This window comes from Lipophrys pholis (genome assembly GCF_963383615.2).
Source record: "Lipophrys pholis genome assembly, chromosome: 14".
In the NCBI taxonomy this organism is placed as follows: Eukaryota; Metazoa; Chordata; class Actinopteri; order Blenniiformes; family Blenniidae; genus Lipophrys; species Lipophrys pholis.
Genome location: NC_137633.1, coordinates 95,360 through 117,687, shown reverse-complemented (window position 1 = coordinate 117,687; position 22,328 = coordinate 95,360). Strand labels below are relative to the sequence as shown.

The following is a 22,328-nucleotide window of genomic DNA, read 5'->3' as shown; positions in this document are numbered from 1 at the left end:
TTCGCCATTTTGCCAATACGCATTATTATAACAAAGAAATAACCCACCAAAGTCAAATGTCCAGATCTTTTGTTTGTAGTTTAAACATGTCATTGTTACAGACCTGTAACAGTGACATGTGACTTATTAACGTGGTTGATTTTTAAATGACTGCAGAAAACGTTGCATTACGGCAGAATTTCCTGCAGTTTGTTTCATTTCAAGACTTTTGCGATAAATGGGTTTTTACTGCATTGCTTTGCAAAACACAAAAGTAAAAGTGAAAGAAAGACAAACTTCTAGAGTTGTGGTTTGGAGCATCAGCGGAGCAAGAAGCAGATGTTTCTCAGAAGAGGATGTGACAGACACCACAAAGACCACAGGGAATGTTACAAGATTTCACCTCATTTCAGAAAAGCCAGCATTTATTGGAACGGCGGCTTTCTGTTTTTTCTGTCATCTGTCTATCTTCTATACCTCAAAACAAAACTCAAAGCACCAGCACATTATAACCTTCTCCAATTAAAGACAAGCCAATGTGGTGCTACTTTGGATCTTAACATTCGTGGTCTCAGTGAGAGGTAGATCGCCATGGTCATCTGACCACAGACCACCTGAGATTGACTTCAAAGTTCGGAATTTAAGGACACTGATCAGTACTCTGAGCTACAGCTACTAACAACAGATTAAAACGCTGACAATGATGATCAAAGGCCTTAAACATACACAAGTCAATACTCATGGAGGTAAAATACTGGACCATGATAACAATCTCCAACCGCTTCCATAAAACAACAGTTTCCCTACAGATGAATGCCACCAGAAAAATAGCTGCGTTCTCTGTTAGCATCGTTTATTTGTTTCCTGAATGTGCCCGTGGTGTATGTCGACGACCTACAGTTCTGACCTACTGATCATGTTGTGCATTGGTACTCTGGTTCATTGGAAACCAACGTTCGTTACAGAATGTTAACATTTATGTCTCAATAAACCCAATTTACAAGAGTAAATGTTGAACAGGAAACGTGTTGAATGTGTTTATGACCATAAATCTGCTTTGTTACAAGTGACAGGTCACAGTAAAGATTCTTTACAAGAGAGGCAGAGGTTGTGCTGGATTACGGTCTCTCATTCTGTCTGACAAAACTTACTGTCTGAATGTGTTTTGTTCCACCACATTATCACTTCAACATAAACCTCAGTGCACCCAGGCAATCCTACTGTAATAGTACTGCTGATCAACTAGGCTGTGGCTCAGTCAGGAGAGTATGTCGTCCTTCAATTCCAAGGCTGCAGACTAGATCCTCAACCCGCCCTGCCATACGTCAAAGTGTCCTCGTACAGGGCACGCAACAGAGGAGGATGTGAAGTAGATTTTAAGGCCCTTTGGGAGTGCGGAAGCAGTAACAAACCTGCTGTATGAGTAAACTCGGTGAAAACCAGATGGTCAGCAGGAACATTTAGAGTAACCCGGAACTGAGCTAACTCTGGGTGATTGTCTTTTAGAGTCATCAAGTCAAGAAACTAGAGAAATCCTGGTCCCCAAAGCCACCCTGGACTCGAAGTGGGGAACCTTGTTGTGTACTTTCATTTGCAGAAATCAGCTGTGTAGTTTTTTGGGATTATTTCAATGAATCAGGAACATTTCAAACTAAATAATCACAATGATTTACAGCTTCTTTGTGTGGCTGATAAACAGTTTTTATTTATTGGTGAGCATTAGGATTTTTTGATAATAAATCTCAGACAGATGTGCTGTTGTTTGTATGATACAGTTTATTCAAAATGAACATTGAATATACCACAAACATCATATTTCATTTAACTGAAGTTCACATACACAAACATGTTGGGTTTCATTACATCTGTTCCCAAAAACAGATGCAAGAAGTGAGAAAGCTAACTTAAACTATGAAATCTTTACCGTCCTCAATTTATGTCAGAAACAAATTACATCCAGAAAACTAAATTATTTAATGAGAGAATAAATGTGCAAATAAGAACATGTTTGGAGTTTCCTGCAAAGATTTAAAATGAATAAAACCCTTTTTTTAACTATACAAATTTCACATGTTAACATCATCGATTTATCTCCTGGCTGCAGTTTCTTGTATGAGCTTCAGGTCCTCCGTTTTTTTTGGACCGATAATTTTGCCCTAAAATCTTAATTTTACCTGCTAAATCTGCTCCACATTTGAAGGTTTCGTAATCTTGTTTTTTTCTCTGGATTCTATCTGATCTCTTCCAATAAAAATGTTTTGAAAGTCAAGACGTCACATTCAGTCAGAGATATAAATGGGAACATATGTGGCATCCCAGAGAGTTACAGACCACATGTTGAAATCATTTTTTCTCAGAATTAAAAAAAAATCTTCCGTAATCTTCACTATGTTCATTATCTTTAATTTATGGCACTTAAATAAAACAAAACACTGAGTTAAATGTAAAGCTTGTTTTTAACACTTTGCTGGGTCAAGTTTTCTAAAATGATCTTCCCTTGACACGGTCTCTACCAGTGAGCTGATTTAAGAAGACACCTGCTTTGTCTTAAATGATATAAACACAAATATTTACTATATATCTCCAACCTTTCTCCTCAGGAACCCCTCAAGACTACCTTTAAGCGAACCTTAACCTGAAGCTGCAGATCTCCTCTCTGATCTCCATTCGTTCACCTTCTTCATACGTTCAAATCAATTCTATATATCAGGTGCCAATGCCAGTATCTTCTTTATCACTTCACCCACTTCAGTCACATTCACACCTACGACACATAGGTGTCCTGTTTCCACGACAACGTTTCAAGTGAAAATACATAGTTTTTGTGTTGTAGTTTGAGAAAAGTTTTGCGTTTACATGACATGTTGGTGCTGTTAGTTTCAGTACTGAAAGCACGCACGCACGCACGCACGCACGCACGCACACACAGCAGAGAACAATGAGCTCTAAACATTAACTATGGAAGAACACAGACATTCTAGTGGACAAACCACCAAGTTGGATTGTTATTATGGTGACTGTCAAAATAAAAGTACCAAGTCCCAGGAGAACATGGACTGGGAGTCATGACACCACAGAGGAAACGTTGTTTGATTGGCTCTACTGAGCATGTGCAGAACTACTAGTTAATACGGCTGTAGTAGCAGCGTTTCAGAAAAGTCTACTCGGACTAAGTTTTTCCTCCATTTCCATAGAGACAAAATCAGAGTGTTTTCAAAAAGCTCCACCTGGGAACTGTTTTCAGAGGCTTCGACCACAATTGTTGTGTAAACGGAGCAACAAAACAATACAAGGTTTGTGTTTTCACTTGAAAAAATTGTCGTGAAAATGGGGCCTTAGAGTCACCAACCAACCTGTAACTCATGTACTGTACTATAAGAGGAAAGTGGAGTGCCAAGAGGAAACCCACACACGCTCAGAGAAAACATGCATACTCTGCACAGATGTGAAAACATTAAACTAATGCATAGAAAATGTTGGCGGGAGCGTAAACCCCTTAAAGAAACAGCCCATTCAAAGTGGTGGGAAAGCTAACCCTTCTAAAGCTCAGTTGTTTTCCAAACTCAATGGCAGCGGTTCAATTCCACATCTTGCAATGAGCATAAGTTGAAGTTTGAACCTTAAAACACCTCACACTGAGAGAAAGTGACTCATCGTGTAAAATGTGTAGGAAAATGCGTTCTTGAGTAAAAGTCCAGTTTTTTTATCAACATACAAACGCAGGAGTGTTCTGAATGGGAGCACTGTGGGTTTTCTCTGTTTGGCTCAGTTGGTGCAGTGGGTCATCTCCTGTTTAACAGGATGGCAGTTCAATTCCCCATCTCAGCCTGTCCATGAGCCAAAGATAATCAAGCCCAGGTTGCTCCCAGTGAACGTGAATCATCACGTGAAGCGAGTTAAAGCAGCGAATGTCTGAATTGTATTCACATGTAGATGAGTTGTTTTCCAGGTCTGAAGTGGCCCTGGACCACCGGCTGAGAGACCGTGTGTTTTCCTAGCTGTTGGGCCGCAGGATGCCGAGGCAGAAGAGAGGCAGGTTGGAGAGGCAGTCCGAGTTGACGGTGACCTGCATGTGGCTGAACAAGACACGGTTGTTGACGCTGTCGTCTCTCTTCACGTCTTTCTGCAGAGCAGCGAGTCGCTGGAGGATCAGCTGGTGCTCGCGGCTCCTCAGCAGACCCCTGAAGTCCAGGACGGCAACTAGATGCTTCCTGCTGCAGGACGATACCAAAGAAGAAGAGATCATGATGAAAAGAAATCAATACAAAACAATCAGAACAATCTCATATACAATAGAGTAAATATATTAAGTGTATTGCTATATATATGTATAACTTCAAACATTTATAGGATTTAGAAAACTGAGAAAAGTGTTTACTCAAATAAAAAAATGGATGAACTAAAAATGTGCAATATAAATAAAGATAAAATATACATAATTGAAATGTAATAAATAGTAACAATGATGAAAATACTTATACTCCTACGACTACAAGAACAACAAAAACCATAAGAACAACCACAACAACAACAAAACAATACTACTACTACTACTACTACTACTACTACTAATAAGTAAGGGTGGCATGGCTTGGTTGGTAGAGCAGTCGTCTCCCAACGGGAGGGTTGCAGGTGTGATTCCCATCTCCACCTGCCTACATGCCGAAGTGTCCGTGAGCAAGACACTGACCCATTGGAGTGACAGCGCCTTGCAGGGCCGCAGCCTCAATTGGTGGGTGAATGTGATTAACAATGTAAAGCTCATACAGTTGAGAAGCGCTAAATAAGTGAAGTCCATTTACCATAATAATAATAATAATAATAATAATAATAATAATAATAATAATAATAATAATAATAATAATAATAATATATAGTTGAAGAAATGTCTACTTGTAGTTTTTCTTTTGAAATGCTGAATGTCTTCGGATATAGGAGAACTACAATATAGAAATAATGAATAAAGAAATATTTAACATTAAGTAAAATAAGAAAATTGAATTGAGAATAATATAATAGAAATACAATAATTAGCTTTTTCTTTAGGTTAACTGCCTCTGATATCTAATCAACTGAAAGATCATTCTATTTTACAACCACCTGATTTTTTCAAGAGTCCAAATTTCCCTCAGCTATATAAAGATTGGTAGAAACACTTCTGCTTTGAGGTGACAGTGTTTGCGGTCAGTTTGTGTATGTTTTTCCTAAATCTGAAGTAAAATTAATGTTGTGAGAGTTTTGCATAAAAGCTTCTTGTCCCCTGCACTGTTATCAGTGAATCACTGATTTCATACTTTCTCATTCTTCCTGTTTGGGTTTTTGAAGTGTAAATGATTGTCCGGGAAGCAGATGGCCTTCACACATTGTGAGACGCATGGATGGTCCAGTTGAACCCTTTAATGATCCACAGAGCAAAAACCTCAGGGAACTGTTACAAAATACATCCAGAATCAGAAATCAAATCCCTTTTGACACTTTTCACATCACAATATAAAAACCATGGTCGTCTGTCTATCAAGTGTGATAAAACTGGAAAAACCAGACCAAAAACAACTGTTTATGTCATTTATAGCTTTAGAAACATCTATAAAACAAATCCTCTGTGGATTTCTTGCAGGGCTACATGATGTATTGCAAGTTTATCTTGATGGTGATATCAACATTTGATATGTTGTGGATGCTCTGCATGCCAGCAATTCAGAAGTAGCCTAGCCTGTGTTGAAAACAGATCATATTTCACTTCAGTGTTCCAATACAGAGAAACCTGATGTAGGGACGCCCTAAAATCCAAGAGCAAGTGTCCCGTGAAGACAGATGTCCTCTTCTGGGAGGGACGGGTTAGGGGTTAGGGGTTAGCCCTAACCCCTAACCCTAGCTTCTGCACTGTTCTGAAGCTGTTCCATTGTCCTGAAGCTGTTCCTCTGTTCCACTGTCCTGAAGCTGTTCCTCTGTTCCATTGTCCTGAAGCTGTTCCTCTGTTCCACTGTCCTGAAGCTGTTCCTCTGTTCCACTGTCCTGAAGCTGTTCCTATGTTCCACTGTTCTGAAGCTGTTCCACTGTCTTGAAGCTGTTCCTCTGTTCCACTGTCCTGAAGCTGTTCCACTGTCCTGAAGTTTTTCCACTGTATTGAAGCTGTTCTTCTGTTCCACTGTCCTGAAGCTGTTCCTCTGTTCCACTGTCCTGAAGCTATTCCTCTGTTCCACTGTATTGAAGCTGTTCCTCTGTTCCACTGTTCTGAAGCTGGTCAACTGTCCTGAAGCTGTTCCACTGTCCTGAAGCTGTTCCTCTGTTCCACTGTCGTAAAGCTGTTCCACTGTATTAAAGCTGTTCCTCTGTTCCACTGTCCTGAAGCTGTTCCACTGTCCTGAAGCTGTTCCTCTGTTCCACTGTATTAAAGCTGTTCCTCTGTCCTGAAGCTGTTCCACTGTCCTGAAGCTGTTCCACTGTATTAAAGCTGTTCCTCTGTTCCACTGTCCTAAAGCTGTTCCACTGTATTAAAGCTGTTCCTCTGTTCCACTGTCCTGAAGCTGTTCCTCTGTTCCACTGTCCTAAAGCTGTTCCACTGTATTAAAGCTGTTCCTCTGTTCCACTGTCCTAAAGCTGTTCCACTGTATTAAAGCTGTTCCTCTGTTCCACTGTCCTGAAGCTGTTCCTCTGTTCCACTGTCCTGAAGCTGTTCCACTGTCCTGAAGCTGTTCCACTGTATTAAAGCTGTTCCTCTGTTCCACTGTCCTAAAGCTGTTCCACTGTATTAAAGCTGTTCCTCTGTTCCACTGTCCTGAAGCTGTTCTTCTGTTCCATTGTCCTGAAGCTGTTCCACTGTCCTGAAGCTGTTCCACTGTATTAAAGCTGTTCCTCTGTTCCACTGTCCTGAAGCTGTTCCACTGTATTAAAGCTGTTCCTCTGTTCCACTGTCCTGAAGCTGTTCTTCTGTTCCATTGTCCTGAAGCTGTTCCACTGTCCTGAAGCTGTTCCACTGTATTAAAGCTGTTCCTCTGTTCCACTGTCCTAAAGCTGTTCCACTGTATTAAAGCTGTTCCTCTGTTCCACTGTCCTGAAGCTGTTCCACTGTATTAAAGCTGTTCCTCTGTTCCACTGTCCTGAAGCTGTTCCACTGTATTAAAGCTGTTCCTCTGTTCCACTGTCCTGAAGCTGCGACGCTGCAGCCTGTGCATTACCTGAAGTCAGGGTAATGCTCCACAAGAGGCTGCAGATGGTTCTTGATCTGGTTCTTGTTTTTCTGTCCGATGATGTCACTCAGGTGGTCTCCCACCAGGTGGAGCCAGCTGTGATTGGATTCCTGCAAAACACAGAGAAGAATGATGGAAGAGAGCTGGAGAGCTGCGGTCTCTCTCTGACTGAGCCCACTGTTAGCTTTAGCATCATCCATACTTCAAGAGCAGCATTAATCTGGATTACAGTAGACATGTTTAGCATTAGCATCCCAACAGAGTAATTGAATTCTCTTTCCTAGAGCTGTCCGCATGTTGGTATTTTATATCAGCTGTTTCTGCGAATTAGTTCATAAATCCTTTACTTTAAAGAAATGCTAACATCCAGATTATAGAGCATCTTCCTCCTCTAACAGATTATAGAGCAACTTCCTCCTCTAACATCACATTATAGAGCATCTTCCCCCTCTAACATCCAGATTATAAAGCATCTTCCTCCACGAATCAGTATTGTTAAGATCTCAAAGTGAATAAACTAATATTCCTATTTCAAAAGGTTTTTTTAAATTCTCCAGTGGCGTGGGAAGGATGACGAGTAGATGAGCTGTTGTTTAGTTGACTTTACGATGTGTAGGTGGTTACCATGTCCTCGAACAGATCTCGGAGTTTATTCCACTGCTGACGGATCTTCTGCGCTGCCTTCTCGTGCTTGTGGTTCTTGCATCTGTAGTTGTTCCTCATCAGCTGGCCGACATACTCCTTCACCACGTGGTAGTGCAGCCGGCTGGCAAAGTCCTGTCTCCAGGAAACCCACACAGAGAGGCAACATGAGGAAACACAACAGGAGGGGTTCCACAGAATGACAGGACCTTGGAAGTGAGGCGACGGTGTCTTTATTCATCTGCCACATGACCAGCAGCATATATGATTATCACTTCCACCCATTCATCCGTTCATTTCTCCGTCACTGCTGCCGGGATTCACTCTGACACCCCCACAGACACAGTGGAGCCTCCAGTCAGTCACTGGAACTACCAGGAAAGTTAATCAGGAACTCCTGTCAATCTCCTTCATAGCAACAACAGAAAATGTCTGAAAACGCCATCGAGCAAAATGTATTTTATTGTAGTGATGCCTGATAAAAACATACAAACATATCAAAACACTTGTAACATGATGTGACTCATTACACATTCGTGATGGTATTTTGACAATTCAGTGTGAAACTCACTTTACAAAGGTCAAAATGTTGAATGTTCCTAAAAACACAGAATTCTACTGAGAACCCCCACACCTCCCTGGATTATTCATTTCTGGAGTAATTAATGTTACATACAGTATATTTATGGGGTTTAAACATTTTGCTGTGCAATGAAGAGTTAAAATCCAAATCAACGTAAAGTCTCCTGCTCAGATTAATTTATCGAAGCCACTGAAACTGATTTGTTTGATAAGAGAAAGACTGAAGCGTGACGCTCCATCAAACTTACTTTTTATAATTATTATTATTATTGTAATTATTTGATTTACTTCAGTAAATTATGGATGAAAAGTAACTAAATGTGTGTCTGGTAGATTATTTGTGTTGTAACGAAATGCCAAACTGTTGTAAGGGAACATTTGTGGGATGAGCAGCAGCCGCCCTGAGTATGTCCATGATACTGTAGCTTAAACTTTACTACTGCCACCACTACCGGTGACCTCTCTTCCTCCTCTTCATCATCATCACATACCTTCTTCATCATCCCTCCCCCTCTTCCTCCCCATCTTCATCATCCTGATCCCACCTCCTCCTCCTCCTCTTCCTCACCTGGCTGTGTGGAGGTCTCATGAGCTTGCAGTTCTCTGACAGCAGCTCCGTCTGATGGTGGAGGTGCTCGAAGTCTTCGTCGTTGGTGAGCCACTTTCTCGTCATCATCCTCCTGAGGAAGGGCTGGAAGATATGAATGCAGGAGAAACAGGACAGGACTCAGTGTTTTCTCCGGTGCCACACTGCAGAGCTTCGACAGAGCTCAGCTGAGTCGGATCGTTAAACTTGGAAACAAACAACCAGAATTCAACTTGAAATCATTGCTGTGTAAACAGGGCCTAAGTTCAGTCCTGGTGTTTGGACAAAGAGGGAGGGGTTACTATTTTCCTGTTTTTTAAAACACATATTGCTGCATTATTTTAGTATATAAGTATTCCAGAAATAAAGACTGATAGTTGTCAGCCCACCTGTCCCACTCTGTGACCTTTAGCATTAGTATTCACCTGACCTGTTGCCTTCAGTGACCATCAATGCAGCTTTCTCAAAAACATCTCAACTGAGCAGATATTCTCCTGCTTTATTGACCAAGTGAAGCCGTTTTCCTGAAGTTAACGATCACGTTTCCATTACACAATGAAACAACTTCTCCTCTCCGCATGTCTTTACTGTTCAGGAAGTTTCAGACTGAGCGTGTGAGATTAGGAAGCTGGATCCCTTTTTTAATTCCCCTTTTACGAAGCACAGCTCGACTGCTCACTGTGACGAAACACGGCCATTACAACACGAAGCAGCAAGTTCACTCCAGAGATCAGATGGTCCACATTGAGATGTTTATAGAAAGCAATTTGGAGAAGCAGTAATACGAAACCTGATGCTACAAATATTTTGAGGAAGCAGTTTGCTCGTGTTCTATTCATCCTGCAGGAAGAATGACGCTCAAAGAAGTCACTGAAAAAGGCTTTGAGAGTGAACCATTTCTGAAATGCACCACTCCCCGTGGAAAAACAGAGAATGCTACTTTTCTGAAACTGTGGAGAGACGTCCATCATGCCCACTGATCTCTGCCCACACAGGCGTCTTTACTAAATGGGAAGCCGAAAAACAGCTATCAGGCTTCCGACAGTAGACTCCGTCGATTCTCTGAACTGTGTTATACCTTGACCTGGTCTTTGAACTGGTCCTCCAGACACTGCAGAAGCCGGACTATCAGCCATTTCACCTCCTTCCTGAAGCCTTCCACCTCCTTCGGACAGGAATCCTTGTATCCCTCCATGTACTGCCTGCAGGAGGACAACCAGGACAACAACATCTGCTCAGAAATCTATGAAGAGATATATCAATTTGCATTAACGATATGACTCCTGATGAATGCAAACACTTGGGTCAATGACGTTAATGTCTTTTTTTCTCCATATAACAGTGATCTTTCTCTTTCTCCAAGCAGTTACTGAACCTTTCTGCATCTGACTTGCTGATTTAGTAACAATTACTTAACTGCAATTTTTTTGTGAATGAATTACATTTTTTTCCTATTTAAAAATGAATAATCATAGTTGAGTATTTTGTGAAATGTGCACTGCACATGTTGACACTGTTTGGCTGAAGATTCCATTGAACTCCTCCAGAAGTTTCTCCCCCAGAGGAGAAACACCAGCAACAATAAACAGGCCATAATACAGCAGGGAAGAGGCCAAAGACCCCAGGAATTTTCCAACCCCCCAGGTTGGCAACCAATAGTGATGGTCGAACCCGACCCGAACACCACAGGGGTCCGCAATTCAAGCTTGGTGAAACTTTTCCTACCAACTTTCCTGGCTTATCAATCCGAACACTGAGAGAGACACACGTCTCTGCTACTTCGGAATGTTAAAGAGAGCACCAAGTATTTCCAAGAGACAGAACCAACGCCAGCCCGCTGGATGAGCAGGACACAGTTTGGACTACTTCTGTTTCCTTTTTCCTGTTTTTGGGGGATTCTGGAGACTCGAGCCAGCGTCTCCTCTCCTCCTTCAGTTGCCTCGCTGTCCACTCCTGCAGCTGAAGCCAGGCCTTTGAATTCAGGACGCTGAATTCAGACAACCAGTTACCGCAGCCTCACAGAACCGCACAGGACCACGGACGGTGCTGTCCAGCACCAAACAACTGGACAGTAAGAGAGCTTTTGTCTGGGCAGTGATATTGTTAGATTAGCGTGAAGCTAACATGCAATGTGTTTGAATGTGCCGCTGAGAAGGCTGCAGAATCTCATATGTTTGTGTACGCGCGTTCACGAGCACCAACCAAGTCCGGGAATCGGGTTTTCCACCTCAGAACCAGAGGTCCAAGTGAGCTCCAGTCCACTGGAAGTTCTGTGTGGAGGAACCAGGGTTCAGAACCGAGCGTCGCCAGAATTCTCTGTCTTTCTCTTGTCTCCCCCCCCCTTTTCAGTAAGCCGGGTCTGTCTGCAGCCCTGCGCTCCTGTTATCTGATCAGATAAGCTCACAGACACACACAGCTTCATGTAGCAACCAACTGTTATCTGTTGCAAGACCACATCTGCCTCGATCACCAGAGTTCTAACTGCAGGTCCCGACATCCACTTAGAACTCCGGCGCTCAGAACCGGGCCAACGGAACCGCCCGTTCGTTACGCCCTCAGTAGAGTGCCTCGCTCCGAGACCACCTTGTTTATCTGGCCGCTAAGCAACCGCCGCGTCCCCAGAAAGAGCGAGTCAAACGCCTCTAGTGGTCGCGTGGGTCATCGCAATCCCTCTTGACATCCACCTGGTGGACGCATCAAGTCATTGCGCTCTCCCTCTGCGCGCCGCCGCATGCCCCTAGTGGTCGTCACGGTCACCACACTGACCCACCAAAGTCTGCCTCCACCTGGTGGACGTGTGTGGTCATTACACCCATCACCCTCATCACTCCAGAACTCACACACACACACACACACACACACACACACACACACACACACACACACACACACACACACACACACACACACACACACACACACACACACACACACACACACACACACACACACACACACACACACACACACACACACACACACTTTGTACATAGTGTTGCTGTTTAATAGATTAGATCTCCGTGTTCGATGACGTTTGCTACTTGAATGTGTTGATTTATGAGATGATTCCAGAATTATTTATGAATTAATACATTTTGTTAATAAACGCCTGTTAGCTGAATTGAATGATTCTTGGTGATTATTGTATATTTATTGTTGACAATTCACTGGTTTGTAACAGTCTGTGCTCGGATCTCACACCTTCATCTTTTATTTAAGATTGTTATAGTTTTACGCAGAAATATTAACTAACTTAAATAAACCTTTTACAAATGAGACTGATATTTTGGTATTAGCTATTTCCAGTTTATCTGGTGGTGCCTCAATTCATTCTTAATACATAGATAACAAATTTATGCAAATTGATAATTTTTCATTAATAAATAATTTTTGATAATTTATTCATTTTTAAGTAATTCAATTACTTTAGGAGTTGTTAATGAGTAAATGACCGTTTACTTCCATTAATAATTTAAATTTTTCATAAATTACTTCCAGTGATTTATTACTTTCAATAATCTATTACTTACAGTAATTTAAAGCTAATAACCAACCATAAATCCCAACAACACCATGACAATAATAAATAATCAATATATTTCACAATCTATGAGCAGAGCATTTTTATTCTTGGTTTTGTTCCAGGATTTAATTTCCAAAGCTAGTTTTAGATTAAAATGATCAAGTGTCCACTTTTCATATCCTGTCCAGAACGTCCAGAAGAGTCATAAATTCCAAAACTCATCCACTTTTAATATGTTATCAAATAATATGTATTTCAATTTAATTCGTGAAAGAGGAGGTTTTTCTTTTGGCAATATAAAGCAACTTGATAGTAAGGAAAGTAACAAAGATGCAAATTTTATTACAGTTGTTGCTCTAAATCAAATCAAATCAAGCTTTATTTGTATAGAACTTTTCATACAAATGTCATAGAGTCACTTTATTAGTTACCATCAAGCAATAAGTAACTTGTTGCTTTAAAAAGTCTTACTTTTAACTTTTGCTTCTCTTTGTGAGGATAGTGTGACAAATGTGAGCATATTTCTATTATAGTGTGACTGTGACACATTAACTAAGCTGTCATCTCTGTGGGTCAGAAAACTGAGCGATTCAAGTTCTGAAGATACATCACTTAGAGGGATGCTCTATAATCTGGATTTTTAGAGGAGGGAGCTGCTCAATAATCTGATTTTAGAGGAGGGAAGATGCTCTATAATCTGGATGTCAGAGGAGGAAGATGCTCTCATCTGGATGTTAGAGGAGGAAGATGCTCTATAATCTGGATGTCAGAGGAGGAAGATGCTCTCATCTGGATGTTAGAGGAGGAAAATGCTCTATAATCTGGATGTTAGAGGAGGAAGATGCTCTATAATCTGGATGTTAGAGGAGGAAGATGCTCTATAATCTGGATGTCAGAGGGGGAGACACTCTATAACCTGGATTTTAGAGGAAGGATATGCTCTACAATCTGGTCGTAGAGGAGGGATATGCTCTATGATCTGGATGTTAGAGGGGGAGATGCTCTATAATCTCGATGTTAGAGGAGGGAAGACGCTCTATAATCTGGATGTCAGAGGGGGAGACACTCTATAATCTGGATATTAGAGGAGGAAGATGCTCTATGGTCTGGATGTTAGAGGAGGAAGATGCTCTATAATCTGAATGCCAGAGGGGGAGACACTCTATAATCTGGATTTTAGAGGAAGGATATGCTCTATAATCTGGATGTTAGAGGGGGGATATGCTCTATAATCTGGATGTTAGAGGGGAGACACTCTATAATCTGGATGTTAGAGGAAGGATATGCTCTATAATCTGGATGTTAGAGGAAGGATATGCTCTATAATCTGGATGTTAGAGGAGGGATATGCTCTATAATCTGGATGTTAGAGGAGGGATATGCTCTATAATCTGGATGTTAGAGGGGAGACACTCTATAATCTGGATGTTAGAGGGGAGACACTCTATAATCTGGACGTTAGAGGGGGAGATGCTCTATAATCTGGATGTTAGAGGAGGAAGACAGTCTATAATCAGGAGTTAATAAAATGAGAAAAGCTAAGTAAGTAGCTGATGGATGACTGATGAACAAGGCTCACATGAGCTCTGAAACAGTAAAGCGACATCAAACCTGCAGACACCGACACCCACAAAGTCTCCGCCTGCTTTCACTGGGCCTGGCTGATGCAGTTTGGAGGTTCTGAGGTTCATCAAGCACTTCTAATGCAGCACTGTTTCTCTCTCCCAGCTCCGATTCCCAGAAGTCACATGGGCTGGCACTGTCTCCACCCCTCACCATAGCCCTTCATTAACATGCCACAGACACAGCTTCGTGTGTGCTGGCATGTAATCAAACTGAAGCTGTGAACGGACTCTTCAACAAGTGGAATGGATTGAAAGAGTTGTTGTTTTGAATGTGTTGGCTGAAACACTGAGGATGTTTCCCAGCAGTGACATGAATCAAGTAAACAAAAGCTCCATTTAAAGTCTCTGAGCGCTCGGCCTCATACTTTCTGCACCACAACATTATAAAGAGGAAGTTCTTCACCATGAGCAGTGCTTCTGCTGCTGTGGCCCACTGTAAATAGAAATACAAACAAACATATGTAAAGAAAATTGCGTTTGGCAGATTTAACCTTGCAGTTTTCTACAGCATGAAAACGAAGCTTCAGGTTTTGTTTGGTGCTGCACAGATGTTGCACAGATGTTGCACAGATGTTGTTATGAAACTGTTAGAGTCTGCAGAGACTCAGAAATCTCAAAAGTTAGAAAGTCTTTTCAAGTTGCATGAGCATGCGGCAGGAAAACCTGCTCTTGTTTTTTCCTATCAAATTTCCGTCAAGCATTTTTAATGTTATTTCTTAATTATTCTCAAACATATATATTTAAATGAGTTTAATCAAACTACATTAAAGAGCTAATAAATATTAATATTTAGGATAAATATGAGTATTATTTGGATTAATCTTAAAATATATATATAGAGAGAGAGAATAGAATAGAATAGAATAGAATAGAATAGAATAGAATTATGTAAATCACACAAATAAACTCATGCAGACGTTATTGCTCTCAGGTTTATCATTGGGGACACTTGTAGAATCTAAAATATATAATCTTAAAGAAAAACAATAGGAGTGTTCAGATTTAGTGAAATCTAACCTAAACATTTCTATTCTGAGGTGATCCTCAGTGATGAAGATGGAGGATGAGTAATTGCCGAGTATCAGAAATGTGCAGATCTTTATAATGTTGATATTTTCTCCTCTGCAGTTTGAGCTGTGATCAAATGTCAAACCAGACTGGGACAGTCAGATGCTCATAGCTGACAGATTTCTATATCCGTCCCTGGCAGGACCACTGCAGTTATCACATTCCACCGTGGGTGCTTCAGGAAGTCATGTGACTTACTGTAAGGAGGTGAAGCTGTTGATGTAGGCGATGTGATACTCAGTCCAGAAAGGCAGAGCCACGCTGCTGCAGTGACGTCTGAACTCCGCCTCAAACCTGCAGCACAGTTAAATACAGTTTAGGTGACTCAGAAAGGCCTTCGCATGTTTATCATCACAAATAAGAGCCCTCTGCAGGGGAAGGACTCACTTCTGAACTGTGGCAATTAGAACTGGAGGAGGGGAAGACCCACACAAAAACACTAGATATTCTTAAATGAACCAACAGGAGAATTTCATCAGGGTGAGGTTGGAGCAGGAAGGTTGAGATCCTGTTTTCTGCTTCCTCCTCCACTTCTTATGACATAAACTTGACATTTCTCTGGCACGGAGTCACATTTTGTTTCCAGTTTGCAGGGAGGATTTCTTACTGAGTGCAGGAGCAGTGTTGGAGCTCTGCGTGATATAAAAAGTGATACAGAAACATTTCAACCTTTGAAACCATGAGCCTGGTGTTTCTGGGCTTCTGCACAGAAATGAGGCATTCATTTCCATTTCACGGTGTGAAATGTGGCCCATGTGTTATCACCATGAAGTGTTTGGTCATAATTCTGATTTATTGCACCTGAAAATGTCTCATATATTCTAATAACAGGTTCTGCAGTTTAGTATAACTTGTTATGATCATTTTAAATTGTTTGATCTGCCAGGTTGAGTGCAATACTTAATGTATAATCTTTTTATTTTTCAATATTTTTCTACAGTTTATATTCCCATTTTATAAAATTTTCATCCATTATTTTTACTCAGCTTTAGTTAAAAATTTTTTGTTCTGCTTGTCACAGACCAGGACGAGACCCAACTGCAGACTTGAACACCAGAGATAAGCTCAAAAGAGTTTCTTAAGAAGTCTCAACGAGGCAGCAAACAAAGGTTTCCAAGGGGAGGTCCAAGTAGAAGAGCAGAAGAGCAGAAAACAGGAACACTAGGAGGATACAGAGACACTGAATGTCCGACACGAAGTACGAAGGCGATCTGGGAGAGAGGGTTAATATAAACGAGTAGATGAGACACAGGTAGAACACATTGAGGTGATGATGTGAGGAGGAGAGTTAATTGGAAATGTGAGGGGAGATGCACATGAACGTCAGACACATAGACAATGTCACAAGCACACACACACACACAAAACCAAGGCCACGTTTACGCGTACCCAGTGTTTTAAAAAAAGTTATATTTCTACGTTTAAAAAAAAATCTTCATTCACACTGACCCACATATACAGCTGGTTCAGAGCTGCTATGAGCAGCCAAACCTGTAGGGGGCAGTGTCGTGAGAAGCATGAAGCCATGATAGCCAATCAGAATGCTCGAAAAAAAACCAGGACGTCACAAATTGTGACGTAAATATGCCTCCATCCCGTCATATTTGCTGTTCTGGAGCTTTAAAAGCCTCGTTTCTACGAAGCACATTAGATCTTGGTGTTTTCTAACTAAAGCATTTAGTCGTCTGTGAAATACAGACGTGTTAAACTCACCTTGGTACAAAAAGAGAAGATCTGATTCTCATGTCTCTCCTCTTAATCAGAAATAAATAAGGCTGGCTCTTATTTTTCACCATTCCAACATTCCATAGTGACTTTCTGCTCCTTTCACTTTATTTCTGGACGTGTCTGAATCAAAAGCTTCAACATGGAGGAATGGAGGTGTAGAATGATAGAACTGCTCTACAGCCGTTTCCATGGTAACCTAGGTAACCACTCTGATTAAAGTTCTCTTTCACATGAAGACATTAAAAGGCTCATTTTAGCTCTAAAAACTCCAAGTTTCATTTCCAGTAGTTTGTAGTTTGTTTAGTAGTTCCTGAGGAACCAGAAGTCTGGCTTCATTAGAAAGACGTTCTGTGGAGCGTCTCATAGCGGAGCGCCCCCTGCTGCCTCATGCAGACCTCTCCCGTTCTCAATCTCGCGGCCAGAGATGATCTCGTTCCATCGCTTTATTAATTTGAGGCAACGACTTATTATCTTGTTCCGAAGCGGTCTTATTATTTTTCTCTCTGGCCACTCAGTCCACTTTCTAGATCGTTCTCTCTGGTCAAAATTAAAAAAAATATGAGGCAACATGATGCCTCATCTGATCATCCAGCTCAGTTTTCATGTTCCACTTTAATATGCTGGTAGCAGCAAAACACGTAAGAAAGGAGACTTGAAAGTGGGCGGAGCCTTAGGCTGAGCCTTGGGCTAACCAGCGTCAGGGATGCTGACCATTGTTGTTAACCTCTCAGTTAACTTTGACGGCAACGTTAACTAACAGGATGACTAACCATGTTTTAAACAACGCAAATTTAACGGTCGGTTAGGGCTTAACCAGTGGTGAAATAACCCAGTTTTGAACAACTGGGCCCTGATTGCCAGTGTGGCCGGAGCTTTAAGGAATCATCGTTCGTGGTGAGTAGTAGTTGCGTTTATGTGTAAATGCACCGCCCAAACACAGAGAAATATCAGCTTTTTAAGATACCCAGATACGTGTAAACGTGGCAGACTTCGTGCATTTGATCATAACTAGAAATTGTGGAGTTTTCAAGCCACAAACCAGGACCTCTCCCTTCTGAGTCTACTGACTTTGTGATCACTGAAGTGCTTCATGATCTGATGAATCTCTTGTGATTTACAGTGAAATGAAGACACGTAAAGCCCCCCCAATAGCAGAAATATGCTGCAAAGAGTCATGAAAGGACACTCAAAGTGTATATAACATGTTGCATGTGTTTGTTGGCAGCAGTTGAAGAATCCAAAACTGTGATTCTTTAGGGTGAACTTATATGATTATTAAACAAGCAGAACATGGAGATGTTTGGGAAATTTGGTACCTTTTGGGAAATTGTTTGAGCTCCTCCAGGCAGGATGAGCTCACTTTCACCTCCAGCTGAGCATCAATCTTTCCAGAGTTCACGATGTTGGATTTTACTCTCTGCAGAGAGAAACAATGAGATGAACGTGTGTGAAGCTCTCTGCTGCCACCACCTGGACTTCCACACACACTGCAACACACACCTTCTCTTTCAGTCAGAAGAAGGAAGAAAAGGAAAGAAGGAAGGAAAGAGGGAAGAAGAAACAGAAAAGTAAATAAGCAAGGAAAGAAGAGAAAAGTAAATAAGGAAAGAGGGAAGGAAAAAGTAAATGAAGAAAGAAAGAAAGAAAGAAAGAAAGAAAGAAAGAAAGAAAGTAAGAAAGAAAGAAAAGTAAATAAGAAAGGCTTCAAGGAATGACGGTAGGAAGGGAAAAGTAAATAAGCAAGGAAGGAAGGAAAGAAAAGAAGGAAGCAGAGAAGTTAATAAGGAAGAAAAGAAAGAAGAAAGGAAGGGAGAAACAAATTAATGATAAAATCAAAAAAGAAAAGTTTGAGAAAGTCAGAACAGTGATTCCACACACAGATAAATTTAGTTGCACAAACTGGTTCGAAGGTTCTGTTCAACTCCCGAAAAGGCAGGACTCTTTTGCTCTTTGTTTGGCATCTTAATTTGCCCTGGAGCTGGATATATTTTTGAATTTCTCTCCACAGCAGCCAGCAACTGGCAACACCAGTTTCATGCAGTACAATTCACATTCCACACACAACAACTTTGGACTGCTGTAAAACAAATTAGTGTCATGCTGTCACGCTCCAAAGAATAGATTTGACTATTATTTTCAACCAAAGCCATTAAAGAAACATAATATGTTTACAAATGAAACCAATATGTCTGTTAATACAAAATAAATGACAACATTTCCTATAATATTTCAAGATGGCAGCAGTTCTTTCCTCTTTAAAGATGTTTCAGTATTCAGACTTTTAAAAATGTGCTGTCGTACTGTCCAGACGTCCATGGGAAACTGAGACGAGAAGAAGTTGTCGTCCTTCTCCGGATGTCGGCTGTCCCTCCAGACCTCCTCGTATTCCAGCTCAATGACTCTGTCCAGAGCAGACTTCATGTCCTCCTGCACACAGAGGTGTTGGACGGACCTTTACACTCACCTACTCAACTCCAATGCATGTATTTGGACGGTGGGAAAAAAACCCACCTACACACACAGAGAACATGCAAACTCAACTGGCTCAATAGGTTCCAATGCTTGAGCTCAAACCAAGGGATCTTCAATGTGATGTGAGAGCAAACCACTATCCCACTGTGCAACTCAAAACATCAAATAATGTAGCAAGTTAATGTCACGGCCCTTGCTCTCCAGGCCTGTGTGCCTGGCAGGGAAGGTGAGGATCTGATGGTCCACTGTGTCCAAGGCAGCTGTAAGGTCCAACAGAACCAGAGTAACATAGCAACCAGAGTCTGTGGCCAGGAAGAGATCATTAAAAACCTTCAAAAGTGCCGACTCAGTGCTGGGAAGGGTTTTAAACCCATACTGAAACACCTCCGGAATGTTGTGCTCATCCAAGAATGATAAAAACTGACGATAAACAATTTTCTCCAAAACCTTAGAAAGGAAAGGAAGCTTAGAGGTGGGCCTGAAATTTGTGAGCACAGATGGGTCTGAGCCAGGCTTTTTAATCAGTGGTGTCACCACTGCATGCTTAAAACTCACAGGTACACTTCCGTTCACCAAACTGATGTTTAAAATGTTGAGCACAAATGGTGGGAAGAAGCTCTTTAAAAAGACGAGGTGGAACTGGATCATTGGGGATCCAGCAGGCTTCATATGGCCAATGGTCTGTTAGATAAGGCTGGCTGACCGGCTCAAACTGCTCTAACTTGGCAGAGCATGTGACAGAGGTAGAGGTCATAAGCAGGACTGCTACTGAGGGCCCTAATGTTCACAACATTACCAGGGAAGTAATCCAATCCAATCCAATCCAATGTATTTATAAAGCACTATTAAAAACAACTCAGTTGACCAAAGTGCTGTACAACAATATAAAAATACAATTATAAATACAACAATACAGTGGCAGCACAGAATACACTTATAGCAGTAAAAGTCAACTTCAACACTGGTTAAAAGCCAAAGAGAACATGCGTGTTTTAAGATGTGATTTAAAAACATGAAGGGAGTCAGCCTGTCTAATGAACAGAGGAAGCTCATTCCACAGTTCAGCCTGTCTAATGAACAGAGGAAGCTCATTCCACAGTTTGGGACCAACCACAGAAAACGCTCGGTCTCCTCTGAGTTTGCGATGCGTCTGGGGGACCGAAAGCAACGCTTGATCAGCTGACCTGAGTGAACGTGCTGGGGAGTACGACACGAGCAGGTCGGACAGGTAACGATGGGCAAGGTCATTAAGACATTTAAAAACAAATAGCAGAATTTTAAAATCAATTCTAAATTGCACTGGGAGCCAGTGCAGAGAAGAGAGGACGGGTGAAATATGATCATATTTTTGTGAGCCAGTCAAGAGGCGCGCTGCAGCGTTCTGAACCAGCTGCAGGCGGGTCAGTAAGGACTGGCTGATGCCGGTGTACAGGGCGTTGCAATAGTCCAGCCGGGTTGTGACAAAAGCATGAATCAGTATTTCAAAATGATGTTTTGAAAGTGAGGATTTTATCTTTGCGAGTTGCCTCAGGTGGAAAAAACTCGCCTTCACCACAGCACTGATCTGTTTGTCAAATTTAAAATGTTGATCCATCTTTACCCCCAGATTAGAAACAGTTGGTTTGACAAACTGTGTCAGCGATCCTAGGTTCACTGGGGCGGCAGTACCAGAAGTGCTCGGCCCCACTAGGAGGACTTCAGTCTTTCTGTCATTAAAATGTAAAAAGTTAGCAGACATCCAGGATTTGATTGCTTCAATACACTCCAAAAGTTGAGTGGTAGCTCCGGAAGCTCTCACACACCTCTGAGGAGTTCTCCAAGCAGGCTGGTTGTGGAGCATTGAGAACAGAGTTTATGGTTTTAAATAAAACACGAGGATTATGACAGTTGGAAACAATAATATCAGACAAATATTTGGTTTTAGCAGTTTTCCCCATTCTGTGATAAGAACGCTAGCTGTTCCTCAACATCTGGAGCATCTCATAGCAGAGCGCCCCCTGCTGCCTCATGCAGACCTCAGCCTGCAGTCATAACACCATACAAGCCCTGGAAGCGAAGTGAGTTACAATGATTTCACCACCAAGCCTGAAAAAACCCACAATGTAAAACTGCTTCTAGATTCTAGATCCTACCAGCTGACTTAATGTGACAGCAGGAGCTCTGCAGCTCAACTGTTCAATTAGAGCCACGGCTCCACCATCGCCTATTAAATAATCTCCTTCCCTCACATTATCAACTTGAGGGAACGACTTATCATCTTGTTCCAACACGTTATTATTGTTGTCTATATAACCACTCTGAGGCGCTGTACTTTGGCGATGTTCGCTATAGATGTCAAAATGCCGGTTCAGCGTCTCTTCCGCCTCATAGGTAGTGATAACGCCAGCGATAACTCCGCCCCCAACTGATGACGTGTCAGACCCCGCTGTGGCCCCGTTCTGGCTCCGCTTTGGCTCAACAACGATATGGGGCCGACTAAGCACCCATTTAGCCCCTGACAGGCTGGGGCTTTGGCGGTGGAAAGACAAAGAACTGGTACTAAATTTGGCCCTGGCCCCGAACTAGCACCTGGTTCTTTTAGGTGGAAAAGCCCCCTTAATTACATTATTTACACATTATACACACCCCTGCAATTTGTATAACTTTCAAAGAAAACGGGTGTAAATAACAGAAGTCTTGTCACCTTCATTCTGTCACAATACTTTTCCTTCAGCTGCGGCAGGAGTTCATCGTCCAGCTGCAGTTCAGCGCTCTCAGCCTGCATGTCCAGCTGCAGGGACACACTTCCCATGATCCTCTCACTGTCCACAAACACACACGCACACACACACACACACGCATAATCAGATGACAAGTTTGGGCTGAAAAAGATGTTATGTTTAAGTTCTACATCAATTTCAAGAACTGATTTTTTCTTTTCTGTATTTAATTCC

At 41.7% G+C, this 22,328-nt stretch overlaps 1 protein-coding gene across 1 annotated transcript in view; it reads right to left on the bottom strand.

Moving 5' to 3' along the window:
• Positions 1-1,733: 1,733 nt before the first annotated feature.
• The window catches only part of exoc3l4 (exocyst complex component 3-like 4), a 33,490-nt gene continuing 12,895 nt past the window's right edge, over positions 1,734-22,328 (bottom strand). Inside the window, exons 6-14 of the mRNA XM_080479800.1 lie at positions 22,079-22,196; positions 19,225-19,350; positions 18,240-18,340; positions 15,394-15,489; positions 10,058-10,181; positions 8,962-9,084; positions 7,794-7,946; positions 7,158-7,279; positions 1,734-4,193 (exon numbers count right to left, since the gene is read on the bottom strand). Of these exons, the coding sequence (XP_080335926.1) occupies positions 3,974-4,193; positions 7,158-7,279; positions 7,794-7,946; positions 8,962-9,084; positions 10,058-10,181; positions 15,394-15,489; positions 18,240-18,340; positions 19,225-19,350; positions 22,079-22,196 (1,183 nt within the window). The 3' untranslated portion in view covers positions 1,734-3,973. The remainder of the gene's footprint in view (positions 4,194-7,157; positions 7,280-7,793; positions 7,947-8,961; positions 9,085-10,057; positions 10,182-15,393; positions 15,490-18,239; positions 18,341-19,224; positions 19,351-22,078; positions 22,197-22,328) is intronic.